A 12292-nucleotide genomic window follows, 5' to 3' on the forward strand; every position below is an offset into this window, starting at 1 on the left:
GCGTCTTACTCTGCCTGGTTATCACTGTCAGGGACCAGTCTGCTGCACCAGCAGGCCCAGCACTGTGATAACCACACAACTTACAGCCCCTTTATCATAATTAGCTTTTCCTTTTTAACCTTAAAAGGCCTTCCATTACTGGGTCCTTCTCTGTCGGGTGGCTGACACACCACGCGATTGGTTTCTCTCACAGCGGGCCTCTCAATATAGTCTCCCATAACGGGTGAACTGCAGAGAAGGAAGAGCAGCTTTATGGAGGCAGATAGAGCTGCTGGTTTAAATAATGAGAAAAGAGAATCTAGGAGGGTGGAGTCAATTCAAATTCAAATTTTATTTGTCACATGCACAGTCATACACGGTACGATGTGCTTAGACAACTGCTCGTGACCTAAAGAGAAAAAGACTATGAATAAGATAGGAAATAAATATGAAAATTAAAAAGGGTAAATTTAACTAGGAAGGAATAAAATAAAATATAAAAATTAAAGTTGAAAATAAAATAACTGTACAACAAGATACACAAATACACAGTATAGAAATATATAAGAATGTATGAAGAAATATATATATATATATATATATATATATATATATATATATATATATACACATACACATACATACATACATACATATACATACATACTAAAAAACACCCAGCACACCCCTGCGGGCGGTTTATCCTTCAAGCTCGGGTCCTCTACCAGAGGCCTGGGAGCTTGAGGGTCCTGCAGTATCTTAGCTGTTCCCAGGACTGCGCTCTTCTGGACAGAGATCTCCGATGTTATTCCCGGGATCTGCTGGAGCCACTCGCCTAGCTTGGGAGTCACCGCACCTAGTGCTCCGATTACCACGGGGACCACCATTACCTTCACCCTCCACATCCTCTCGAGCTCTTCTCTGAGCCCTTGGTATTTCTCCAGCTTCTCGTGTTCCTTCTTCCTGATATTGCTGTCATTCGGAACCGCTACATCGATCACTACGGCCGTCTTCTTCTGTTTGTCTACCACCACTATGTCCGGTTGGTTAGCCACCACCATTTTGTCCGTCTGTATCTGGAAGTCCCACAGGATCTTAGCTCGGTCATTCTCCACCACCCTTGGGGGCATCTCCCATTTTGACCTCGGGACTTCCAGGTTATACTCGGCACAGATGTTCCTGTACACTATGCCGGCCACTTGGTTATGGCGTTCCATGTATGCCTTGCCTGCTAGCATCTTGCACCCTGCTGTTATGTGCTGGATTGTCTCTGGGGCATCTTTACACAGCCTGCACCTGGGGTCTTGCCTGGTGTGATAGACCCCAGCCTCTATGGATCTTGTACTCAGAGCTTGTTCTTGTGCTGCCATGATTAGTGCCTCTGTGCTGTCTTTCAGTCCAGCTTTGTCCAGCCACTGGTAGGATTTCTGGATATCAGCCACCTCCTCTATCTGCCGGTGGTACATACCGTGCAGGGGCCTGTCCTTCCATGATGGTTCCTCGTCTCCCTCCTCTTTCTTGGGTTTCTGCTGCCTGAGGTATTCACTGAGCACTCGGTCAGTTGGGGCCATCTTCCCAATGTATTCTTGGATGTTCGTTGTCTCATCCTGGACTGTGGTGCTGACACTCACCAGTCCCCGGCCCCCTTCCTTCCGCTTAGCGTACAGCCTCAGGGTGCTGGACTTGGGGTGAAACCCTCCATGCATGGTAAGGAGCTTTCTTGTCTTTATGTCAGTGGCTTCTATCTCCTCCTTTGGCCAGCCTATTACCCCAGCAGGGTACCTGATCACGGGCAGGGCGTACGTGTTGATGGCCCGGATCTTGTTCTTACCATTCAGCTGACTCCTCAGGACTTGCCTGACCCTCTGCAGGTACTTGGTGGTTGCAGCCTTTCTAGCGGCCTCTTCATGGTTCCCATTCGCCTGCGGGATCCCCAGGTACTTGTAACTGTCCTCTATGTCTGCAATGTTGCCTTCTGGTAGTTCAATCCCCTCAGTTCTGACTACCTTCCCTCTCTTTGTTACCATCCGACTACACTTCTCCAGTCCGAACGACATTCCAATGTCATTGCTGTATAGCCTGGTAGTGTGGATCAGTGAATCGATGTCTCGTTCACTCTTGGTATACAGCTTGATGTCATCCATGTACAGGAGGTGGCTGACAACTGCTCCGTTCCGTAGTCGGTATCCGTAGCCAGTCTTGTTAATGATCTCACTGAGGGGGTTCAGGCCTATGCAGAACAGCAGTGGGGACAGAGCATCTCCTTGGTAGATCCCGCACTTGATGGTGACTTGCGCTATGGGCTTGGAGTTGGCCTCTAGTGTTGTACGCCACATCCCCATTGAGTTCCTGATGAAGGCTCTTAGGGTCCCATTGATCTTGTACAATTCTAGGCATTCCAGTATCCAGCTGTGGGGCATTGAGTCATAGGCCTTCTTGTAATCAATCCAGGCAGTGCACAGGTTGGTCAGTCTGGTCTTGCAGTCTCGGCTGACTGTTCTGTCTACCAGTAGCTGGTGTTTTGCGCCTCTGGTATTTGGGTGTGGGTGTGGGTGTGTGTGTGGGTGTGTGTGTATCTGTATGTATGTATGTATGTATGTATGTATGTATATATATATATATATATATATATATATATATATATATATATATATATATATATATATATATATATATATATATATATAAATAACAGCAGCTGTACAAGTATTAAATGGAAATGAAGAAATATAGTGTCCAGTGTTGTGCAATCCACATGTGTAAGTGTCTTGTGCAGTGCAAATATGCTTAAAGTGATTTAAGTGATGACCACGCATCCAATCGAATTAGTGTAAACAGTGTCGAGTGGATGGGAAGCAAAAGTAAAGGGTGTGGGGGGAAATGGCCCTGTGAAGCTGTAGGCTTTCATGCCAATAATCCCACAGATGCAGTTGGGCGCACTCACGTTGCACCACGTTGCTCTGCTGTTGCACCTTACACCGAGACTCCTGCTATTACTTAATTCGTTTGTAGCATCCAAGAGCTTCCTGTTAGCTTTGTTCAGAATGCTGCTACCTCTGCGAGCAATGTTATCACAATAGATTTGTGCGTCCAGACAATCTGAACCTTTTTCTATAGATTTCCACGGTGACGGCGGACTCTGTAACTATTATATAATATAATGTAACTACGTTGGTGATGCAGCGCTGCAGGATTTGTTGGTGTCTGGAGCTGAACAATGAAAACTGCAGTTCCTTGAATGGCCACTTTAGGCTGAATAAATAACATCAGGATAGTGAGTCAAATGGAAACGCGTGCATCTCTAAATATATGCTATATTCTTTCTTTTTGAATGATCATTTCGACCTTTTTTAAATTTGTCCTTTATCCATTGATGGAATTTTTCTTTGTTGTGTCAGTTGCACGTGCTTCCTGTCTGCTGATGAAGGCTGTGACATGAAAAAGACAAAGAAAATCCCATTTATTTGATGCTGTGATCAACAGCAGACGACACTCTTTGGTTTAATATTGTTACATTGCAGGTTTGAGGCTGGTGCTGTTCAGCTAGTAAAAGCTTTTTTGTGTTTCGTGTGGAGGGACTTTAAGCATTTTAGCGCTGTCTCCTGCAGCGTCTTCTACAGGAGGCTGCATACTTTTTAGAAGAGCGGCTGCTTGAAATGCATTTTCAGTAAGAGCTATGAGATGTGAATCCTATATGCATCTGTCGAACCCCGCAAACTGAAAACGTGGGCTAATGTTTAGGAAAGGATAAGACACGCGGACTTATTTAAACATATCTGTTTTTAAGACTATATTCAGTCATTCCGGGCTCCATTCATACAGGCCAGGGCCTTGTTTACTGCTGATAACCCATCTTATCACAGCACAATGGATATGGCCGCCTGTTTCTCACTGGAGATAAACAAAGAAAGACTATCTCTCTATTTCTCTTCCAACCCTCCCTCTTTCTCATGCGTACATCCATTCTCTGAATGGACCGGCTTCTCTCAGTTCTATACATAATATAGACACCAAATATACTTGTCTCAGTACCTTTGGGAATTTGCCTGCTCGATTCGGCCAAAAAGGTTTCATATAAATCCTTAGAACTTCGCATCCAGCCTTCATTGTTGTTCATTCATTTGTGGCCAGTCAGAAAACTGTCGGCTCGGTTGATTGGATCATCTTGTGCACATAACATGCATTTAAAAAATGGACGTAGCAAGTTTGCGAAGTCTCGTTCTTTTACGTGGAGCCAAACGGACAAAGGGGTGAAGTACGCGCTACTTCAGTGCTTATTAGAATCATTTAATGCAAAATGACTGCAGTTGCAGGTGTATAGGGTACATTGCACAAACTCCTAAGAAGCCCATTGAAAGTTGGTATACCAGCTCAAAGCGAACTTGCTGTAAATGTGATTAGAATTTGGTGATTCAGACCCTGGATTGTCACAATTCTCTAAATATGAGTGGATGGAAATGGATGGTTCTGCTACTGGAGTATAATGCTGTGAATCAGAGTGGGCACAGTCTGGTTTCATCAAGGATCTCTGATAGTATGAAAGAGGAAGGGTTTCCAAATTGGAAATGATGGATGCACTGGGATAGTCACGGTCCACCACTGACCAAAGGACCAAACCAGGCTCCGTAGCCCGGTCCTTCTTTGAAAGGTTTTTCTGGACATTTTAATTGTCTCGCCAAAGCTTTCAGTAGTTTTACTAGTAAAATAGAATAGCAGGGTAATTTCACTATGGTAGTAGGTGACAGTGGATAATAATGACTGTTTTGATCACAGATTGAGACGGGCTGGGAGGGGGAAATGAACTAGACAGCTGAAAATAAGCTCACTGACAGGGGAAGGTTTGAGAAGCTCCAGGCTGGCTAATAGACCTGCCAGGCTAGGTTAGTGAAATAAAGATGTCACCTTATACATCATATAAGCTGACTGCTCTCCAGAGACAAAGGCTGCGTGTGTGTGTGTGTGTGTGTGTGTGTGTGTGTGTGTGTGTGGTGTGTGTGTGGTGTGTGTGTGTGGTGTGTGAGGGTAATGGGGGTAAAGCAGCAGAGAAGAGACTACAGAGAGAGGGGAGTGCAAAGCTTTTTGTCATTAGAGTGGATCCCATGGGATCCTTCTAGGTAGTAATGAATAGAAGTGCAAGATGGTAATAGAGATGTGGGATGTTGTGGCAAATCAAGCCCTGAATAGGTCAGGCTCCACTGCGAGCTTTAGGCCTAATTAGTTTGTAAATATGTTGAAATCAATCAGAGGCAGCAGACCTTGGGTCTCCTCAACAAAGCAAAGATGGAAAAAGGAATATCTTGTAACAGTGGTAATAATTGAAGCAGGGTCTCACAGATGGGTTACTTACAGGTTTATAAGTAAACGTAATCAATGGTTAAAATAGCAAAGATGGCGGCTGACCCACCCCTGCCTCCAGGCCAGGTGGGAAACGTATGATGTAGTCCACAAACTCCAGAAGGGAAAGGTGATAAAATGGCTCTGTGTCAGTTTTGGGCTGAAAAGTAGAAGCGCAGAGTTACAGAGCAGCAGCCGTCCCCACGCGCATGCCTCAGCTTCTAATATCTGCACAGATGTGCGCACGTAATTTATGCGTGATATTGCGAGGAAGATGACTGTATGTTTAGAAAAGCATTTGTGTATGATGTGTTCATTAAGCTAACTGTTTCTCGCTTGCCCTCTCTTAAAGCAAATGCCTTGTGATAATGGCGGCATTAGAGCCAGTCGGTATTCCCGAAAGACATTTTCCATTTCGGCCTCAAATGTACAATGAAATTATCTCGTCGGCGAGTGTGTGCATAGCCTGCCGGAGAGCTATATATAACATGTCTGCACGGGCAGCGTTTTAGGGCTTTCTCGCCTCCTCGTTTCTCGTCTCCTCTCCTCCTTCCTTCTCCCCTTCGCTTCCTCCTGCTCTCTCTTGTTCTCGCCCTCCATGTGTGTCTGTGTGCTGGTTAACCTGCCCCTCCCCTCTCTGCCATACACCTGACTTATGGCTGTGCAGTAATAATTTGCCAGGCCTTGGCAGGCTGAGTGTACATTAGCATATAAATAGCAGATGCACTGAGTGCCCATCACACTCGACTACATTTAATTTTTGGTTTATAAGATTGAATGGGTTTTTAAACGCAGCGCCATCAAACTTGCCAAGAGACAAATGAAGTCAGGGGAGCAGTTGTCCGAGGCGGCGCCCTCACATCATTTTTATAAAGGATAAGAGTCTTACTTAAGAGAGAGGAGGGGGAGGACAGAGGGTGAGACGGCGTGGAAGCTGAATAAGCAGCACACCTGTGGATGCAGGGACATACTTTAGTTTCTAGTTGCACCTTTCCCCCCACAGCTGTGGGTCTGAGGCAGGTACTGTGTGCACATCTTAACATTAAAATGCATTTGCTGTAACAACCTTCACTCTAAAGTGTGTCGGGATTTCCTGCCATACATGAGAGAGCTGATGTTAGGTGACCTGACTCACAGTCACTGTCCAGTTATCGGTTACTTGAACCCCGGATGGAGTTTAGCTCAGGACTTTGTCTCCATCTCTGTGTTTGCACTGGTTTGCAGTTCAAATTACTTGATGTTTATTTTATACAGGGTCTTGGTGCAGCCCCTCCCAGCTAGAAGTGCCCGTGTCAGGGGTGTCCCTTATGACATTGCATAGATCCAATAGTAGAAAACTTCATAGAGCTCCATACGCTGACCTCATTGGTCAGTTTGACTTTTAACTGGAGGTGCTGATGGTGTCGTATCAGCTGTGATGCCAGTGACACCACACGTCCTCCTCATCCTGGTGTCAGAGTAGTGTCTAGTGCTGCCTCGCAGCATTGCATCTGTCTCTGCTGTTACTCGAATATGTTAGAGAGAAAATCCTAAATTCTCTTACTTTGACGCGCTATTATTTTGTGGCGTTTTGATAGATTGTGTTATAGATTTTTATTTTTTAGGAAAAAAAATTACAGTTTGGTAGAAAGAACAGAGTTTTTGGGGGATGAGTTCAGTAGGTAGTCGCCATTGCAAACCCACAGTTGCTTTATTGCCCAAATAATGTATGGTCTCAACTTTAGCAGCCAATTTCAACAGATCTCTTTTTATTTGCTTGTTAAAGGAATGCTTATTTTTCATCCTCGCCCATTTCTCTGCTTTATTTTATTTGCCAGTAAACATTGCCATTACAGTAACACATAGCCCTGCTTTACTTAAACAACTTTTTATTTATTCTGCTCTGTTCCAGAGCTATTTTTATTTCTATCTGGGCCTGTTTTTAATGTGAAAGTTACCAATATTTGTTTTGTCCTTTTCCTATTACAGTGACGCATGGCTCCGCTTTACTTAAACTATCACTTCTAATTTGTCTGCTAGATCTAGAGTTTCAGTTAAAGAAGCAGTTTTTATCTCCCGTGGGGAACTCAGTGTTACCGTGTGTGTGTGTGTGTGTGTGTGTGTGTGTGTGTGTGTGTGTGTCCCAGGGAATAAACCAAAGCTCTGTTAAAATGCAAAGCAGCCCCCCGTGCAGCCATGTGGGGGAATAGAAGCCATATTTTAAGTGCTCTGCCCGTCAGCAAAATGTTTCTAGGGGAAAGCTAATTCTACTGTGAGACTTACAGCTCTGCCAGGCCGGCCGACAGGACTCGATGCTATCAGGATTAAATTAAGGTGAATTAGAGACAAAGAGGCAGAAAGAGGGGGAAAAAGGATGATGTTAGGGCAGGATTTTCGTCCAGCTGGGTGATCACTTCTTAGTCTTAGGTCATTGATCAGAACAGAATAAACCAGCCGGGATTAAAGTAGACAAGCAAAAAACCTATAGAGACTATATCTGTGTGTATATGTGTGTGTGCATTTGCTGTGTGCGGAGCCGTCGTCCTCCGAGGATGAATAAGGATAGCAGCAGAGTGGATAACAGAGAAAGTTTGGGGTTTGTACTCCTGTGTTTAGCAGTATTCTTTCAGCTTTTTCAAATAATAAAAACTTAAGTCAAGTATCAGGATCTCAGACTTTATGTTCACTCTGTGCAAAATCTTTCCTTTGAAGAAACGGATCATTTGTATTAATAACACCTAAGCTGGGAAATGTACATGAACTGCAGCGTCTGCGGGGTTTGGGCCTGGGTTTGCTTCTTCCTCGTTTCCTGTCCAGAAAAGGCTCGTATTATTGTCTTTATCTTACAATATAAGGCACTTTGTTGTTGTGATTTGGTGCTATATAAATAAAAATGAAGTGAAAATTGACTAAAGGAAGAAAACCCCACAAAAAACCAAAAACCCTGCAGTTCCTCTAATCAGCTGGCTCCAAGAGTGAGTTGGTTCCCACAGACTCCCATCTTATCATGGCTGGTTTTATCTGAAAATGTTTAGAGCCTGCTGCAATTGGATTGATGACATGATAAATAACAAAAGGTGAGTGAATGAATTATTTTACAACGAGCCTGTCAATCAGAGCATGACGCTTTGATCGACAGGTACGCTGACACACACACGGTGTGCGGACCTCACTTTGGCAACTTAAATGACTGAACTGTAGTTTGTATTTATATGTTAATTAGCACTTATTAGCAGTTATCTGTGTCTGTGTGATCCACCAACAACACATACTGATGCAGCACGGCGCGGTTAAAATGCCAGCGGTAAGGGTTGCTGTCACAGTGCCTCAGGATCCTGTAAATATCAGTAACAGTCAGTAAACAAAGAAAATACAATGAATGAATCGACGGTTTGCACCGTGGATACAATAAACACAGCAGCTAGTTATTTTGGTTCAAGGTTAGCGAGTTAGTCATTTCACTCAGATAACTTCATGTCAGTGTTTCTAATTTTAAAAGTATTTAACTGCTGCAAAACTCGAGCCTTTCTCTATTAAGTCTTATTGAAATGCACCCAATTGTATGTCTGTGAAGGTTCTCAGTCCTCCAGGTCATCGTAGTCAAAGGAGCTTGCAAAGAAAAGCGTCTGGACTTCTTTGAGTTGCTTGAAGACGTTTCACCTCTCATCCGAGAAGCTTCTTCCGTTCTAAGGTCAAATGGTGGAGAGTCCCAGATATAAACCTAGTGGGAGTTTCCCCCCACAGAGGGACAAAAGGACCCCCTGATGATCCTCTAATCGCCTGAGCCAAGGTGTGAAACTGGGTGTGGGTCCCAATCAGCCAGAGTTTCGGGTGAGCTCATTGTGAAACCTGGCCCCACCTTATCATGTGATTTCCTGAGGTCAGATGGCCCAGGATGTGAGTGGGCGTTAAGGCGTCTGGGAAGGGATCTCAAAACTGGATTATAGATGGCAGACAGTTGGTGTCGTAAACCACCGCCTCTGTGCAAAGAAGGTCGCTCACAGTGGACATAGATGCTTCTTTCACTCCTCTTTCAAACCATCTGTCCTCTCTGTCCAAAATGTGAACATTGGCATCCTCGAAAGAGTGTCCTTAAAGAGTGACCTTAAAGAGTGACCTTAAAGAGTGACCTTAAAGAGTGACCTTAAAGAGTGTCCTGAAGAAGCTTCTCGGATGAGAGGTGAAACGTCTTCAAGCAACTTAAAAAAGTCCAGACGCTTTTCTTTGCAAGCTCCTTTGAGTACCCAATTGTAGAGTCTACCTTACAATATAAAGCGCCTCGAGGTGACTGTATAAATAAAATTGAATTGAAATTGAAGTAATTTAATGCATATTTATTCTAGAGGTTTTAATCCACTTGTACAGTATTTGTTCACATGTCATAAACGAGGTCTAATTTCTCTCTGATTCAAACCTTCTTCCACATTATGTCAGCCTTTGTAGCTGCATTAATGAGAGGTAATTAGGCTTTAATTGTTTAGTTGCTTGTTAACTGAATGTTGAGTATTGTAATATGAAGTGTTTTAATTGGTCTCTGCGTAGTGGATCAGAGGTGTGTATCCAGCTTTGTGACACGGTTAACTGAGTCTGTCCTGTGGTTGAGCTGTAAATGTGTGCGTGTATATATGTTGGGGGAGGGACATGTGGGTAATTATTCAGGGACTCATTATTGGTAAACCAATTCTAACATTTTAATGGGCTTTATCAGCAGTAACGCAGCAGCCTTCTATCGCTCTCACACACACAATCGGGTATTACACTCTAATGAAAAAGAGGCGTTTGGGAATTAGAGGTTAGTTTAACGTTAGCTTTTACTGCTCCTCATAACACTAATCATTGTGATTATTATACTGCTAGACGTGCGACTCTGTGTGTGTGGCTCCTCAGCTGTTAAAAGCATAGGGCCACCGCACACAAATGCATGCACGCACACGGATTTGTGTTATGGAAATGAGCCTGTGTGTGTGTTGTTCTGCATTGTAGCCCAGCCAATGGCTAACAAGCTCACCAGGAAATTAAAAACCATAAATTTTGCTTACTACTGATAGAAGCTCATCACAGACACACACACATTGCCATCCCTCTCCCCTTAGCTAATAAGAAAACCAGAGTGATCCGCAGGAGTCGCACGAATTGTTTATGCTGCCATCTAGTGGTGCAGCCATTACAGCGGTATTCAGGTGCAGCGACAGAGTAGTGCGCTGTTAGATTGATTGTGGTTATGCAGTATGTGAAAAAATTCATGGCCCATTTTTGTCATTAAACAATTAAAATAAAGATTCAAGTTAAGGCTGATAGAAGGCAGCTTGCACCCCATGGTTCAATAGTTCATCGAACCACCTTAAGTAACTTGAAATGATTAATTTCTGCATGACATTTAGTCTTTCCCAGGACAATGTTGGCTCAATCTTCTTTACAGCGCTGTTTCTGTTTGTTGAGGTTTGCGTTCATTTGTTGTTGTGGATTAGCAGCGTCTGGCTTCTACTTGCCTTCTTGATTCATGTTTTTCCACAGGACTTCATAAAGTCTGTTAAAAACCGTCTTTTTTTTACATGACTGCATCTAAAACATTAGATTAGATGTGTGGAGTTTCCTGCAGCTGCTTTAACTTTAAACATAAAAGGACATAATTTTAATGAAATGAAGCAGCTGTTTTTTCACACTCAAAACTATGAAAAAGCTAACGATTCTCCCCTTCCTCAGATGAAGGTCTCTTCAGACGGAGAGGAGGAGGACGAGGACGACGATGATGATTTTGATGAAGTTCCAGAGAAAGAAGGTTATGAGCCACACATTCCAGAGCATCTGCGAGCTGAGTACGGTGAGTTTATGTACACAAACACACATGCATGTGCACTTCAAATCTACAGACACGTGCACAAACAGTGAGGTTAAGCTACAAAGCTGCTGTCCTGATCTCCTGAGATCCACACACGTACTCTACAAATAAACGATTGCACTTTAAAGTACTGGCCTTCGGCAGCTGGTAAAACGCAGGTAATGTGCTTCTTAAGTGGATTTATGTGCGTGTGCCCACAAACGTTTCTGCACAATACAAAGGAAAAGCAGCCAACATGATGAAGTATTTTGATATCATTAGTCCAGATTGTATCTTTAATGAGGAAACATTCATGATAGTTTGTCCATAACAAGCCCTTATTCTGAAATTTAATTCATCATTAATATTGTCCCAAAACTGGTCGTTTTGTTTTTACTTTGTTTGACTTCCTTTAAAAAATATATTCAAAAGCTTCAGAGGACGTCTGCTTTCAGTTTTCATTTAAGTGTGTTTAATAAAACTTTTGCCTTGACTATTTTCTACTGATTCTCAGACAGTAGGCTGTCTCCTGGACAGTAGGCTGTCTCCTGGACAGTAGGCTGTTTCTTGGACAGTAGGCTGACAGTTTAATGGCCTTCCCTTGTCATGACGTTATAAATGAAGGAGACATAATGTCTGAACTTGACTCAAAGTGTTGAATTGGTTTTTATAGCTTGTCTCTCGTCCAAACAGATTTTAATGCTAAAGAAGGCCGAAGACAAAAGTAATCCCAGAGATGATGAACACGGCCAAAGCCAACAGTCTAGTATATATATATTTTTTAAATCAATGCACTACCAGCTCAGCAACATCAAAAAGCCCAGTAAACACTGCCCAGCAGAGCCACCTGACAGCTGACTGGTAGCCTATGTCACCATCTTCAGTCTCCTCTGAAAGTGCAGCAAACGTCTTGTCAAGTTAACTATTTTAGTTAAAACATCAACAATATGGTTGATTTTTAGCACATACCAATTTCAGTTCTGGGTTGATTTCAATCACTTTTATCTGGACGTCACCTCTGTGAACAAACCAGTCCTGCCTAGTCCTAATCCAGTCTTAATCTAAAACTCTGTCATTATCCAATATTTAAAGATGAGTAACTGGGCTGTGTTGTAGACATCAGAGGTCTTGTCCAGAACCAAAATGATCGCATTTGTTTTTCATCTGAAGCTCCAGATGTCC

At 43.2% G+C, this 12292-nt stretch overlaps 1 protein-coding gene across 2 annotated transcripts in view; it reads left to right on the plus strand.

Moving 5' to 3' along the window:
• The window catches only part of LOC120720480 (UV-stimulated scaffold protein A-like), a 36592-nt gene that overhangs the window by 10481 nt on the left and 13819 nt on the right, over positions 1 to 12292 (plus strand). For both annotated transcript variants that reach the window (XM_040010194.1, XM_040010196.1), the window contains exon 9: positions 10996 to 11113. In XM_040010194.1, the coding sequence (XP_039866128.1) occupies positions 10996 to 11113 (118 nt within the window). The remainder of the gene's footprint in view (positions 1 to 10995; positions 11114 to 12292) is intronic.

The sequence above is a fragment of the Simochromis diagramma genome, unplaced genomic scaffold, assembly GCF_900408965.1.
Source record: "Simochromis diagramma unplaced genomic scaffold, fSimDia1.1 OVJJ01000585.1, whole genome shotgun sequence".
NCBI classification, from domain to species: domain Eukaryota; kingdom Metazoa; phylum Chordata; class Actinopteri; order Cichliformes; family Cichlidae; genus Simochromis; species Simochromis diagramma.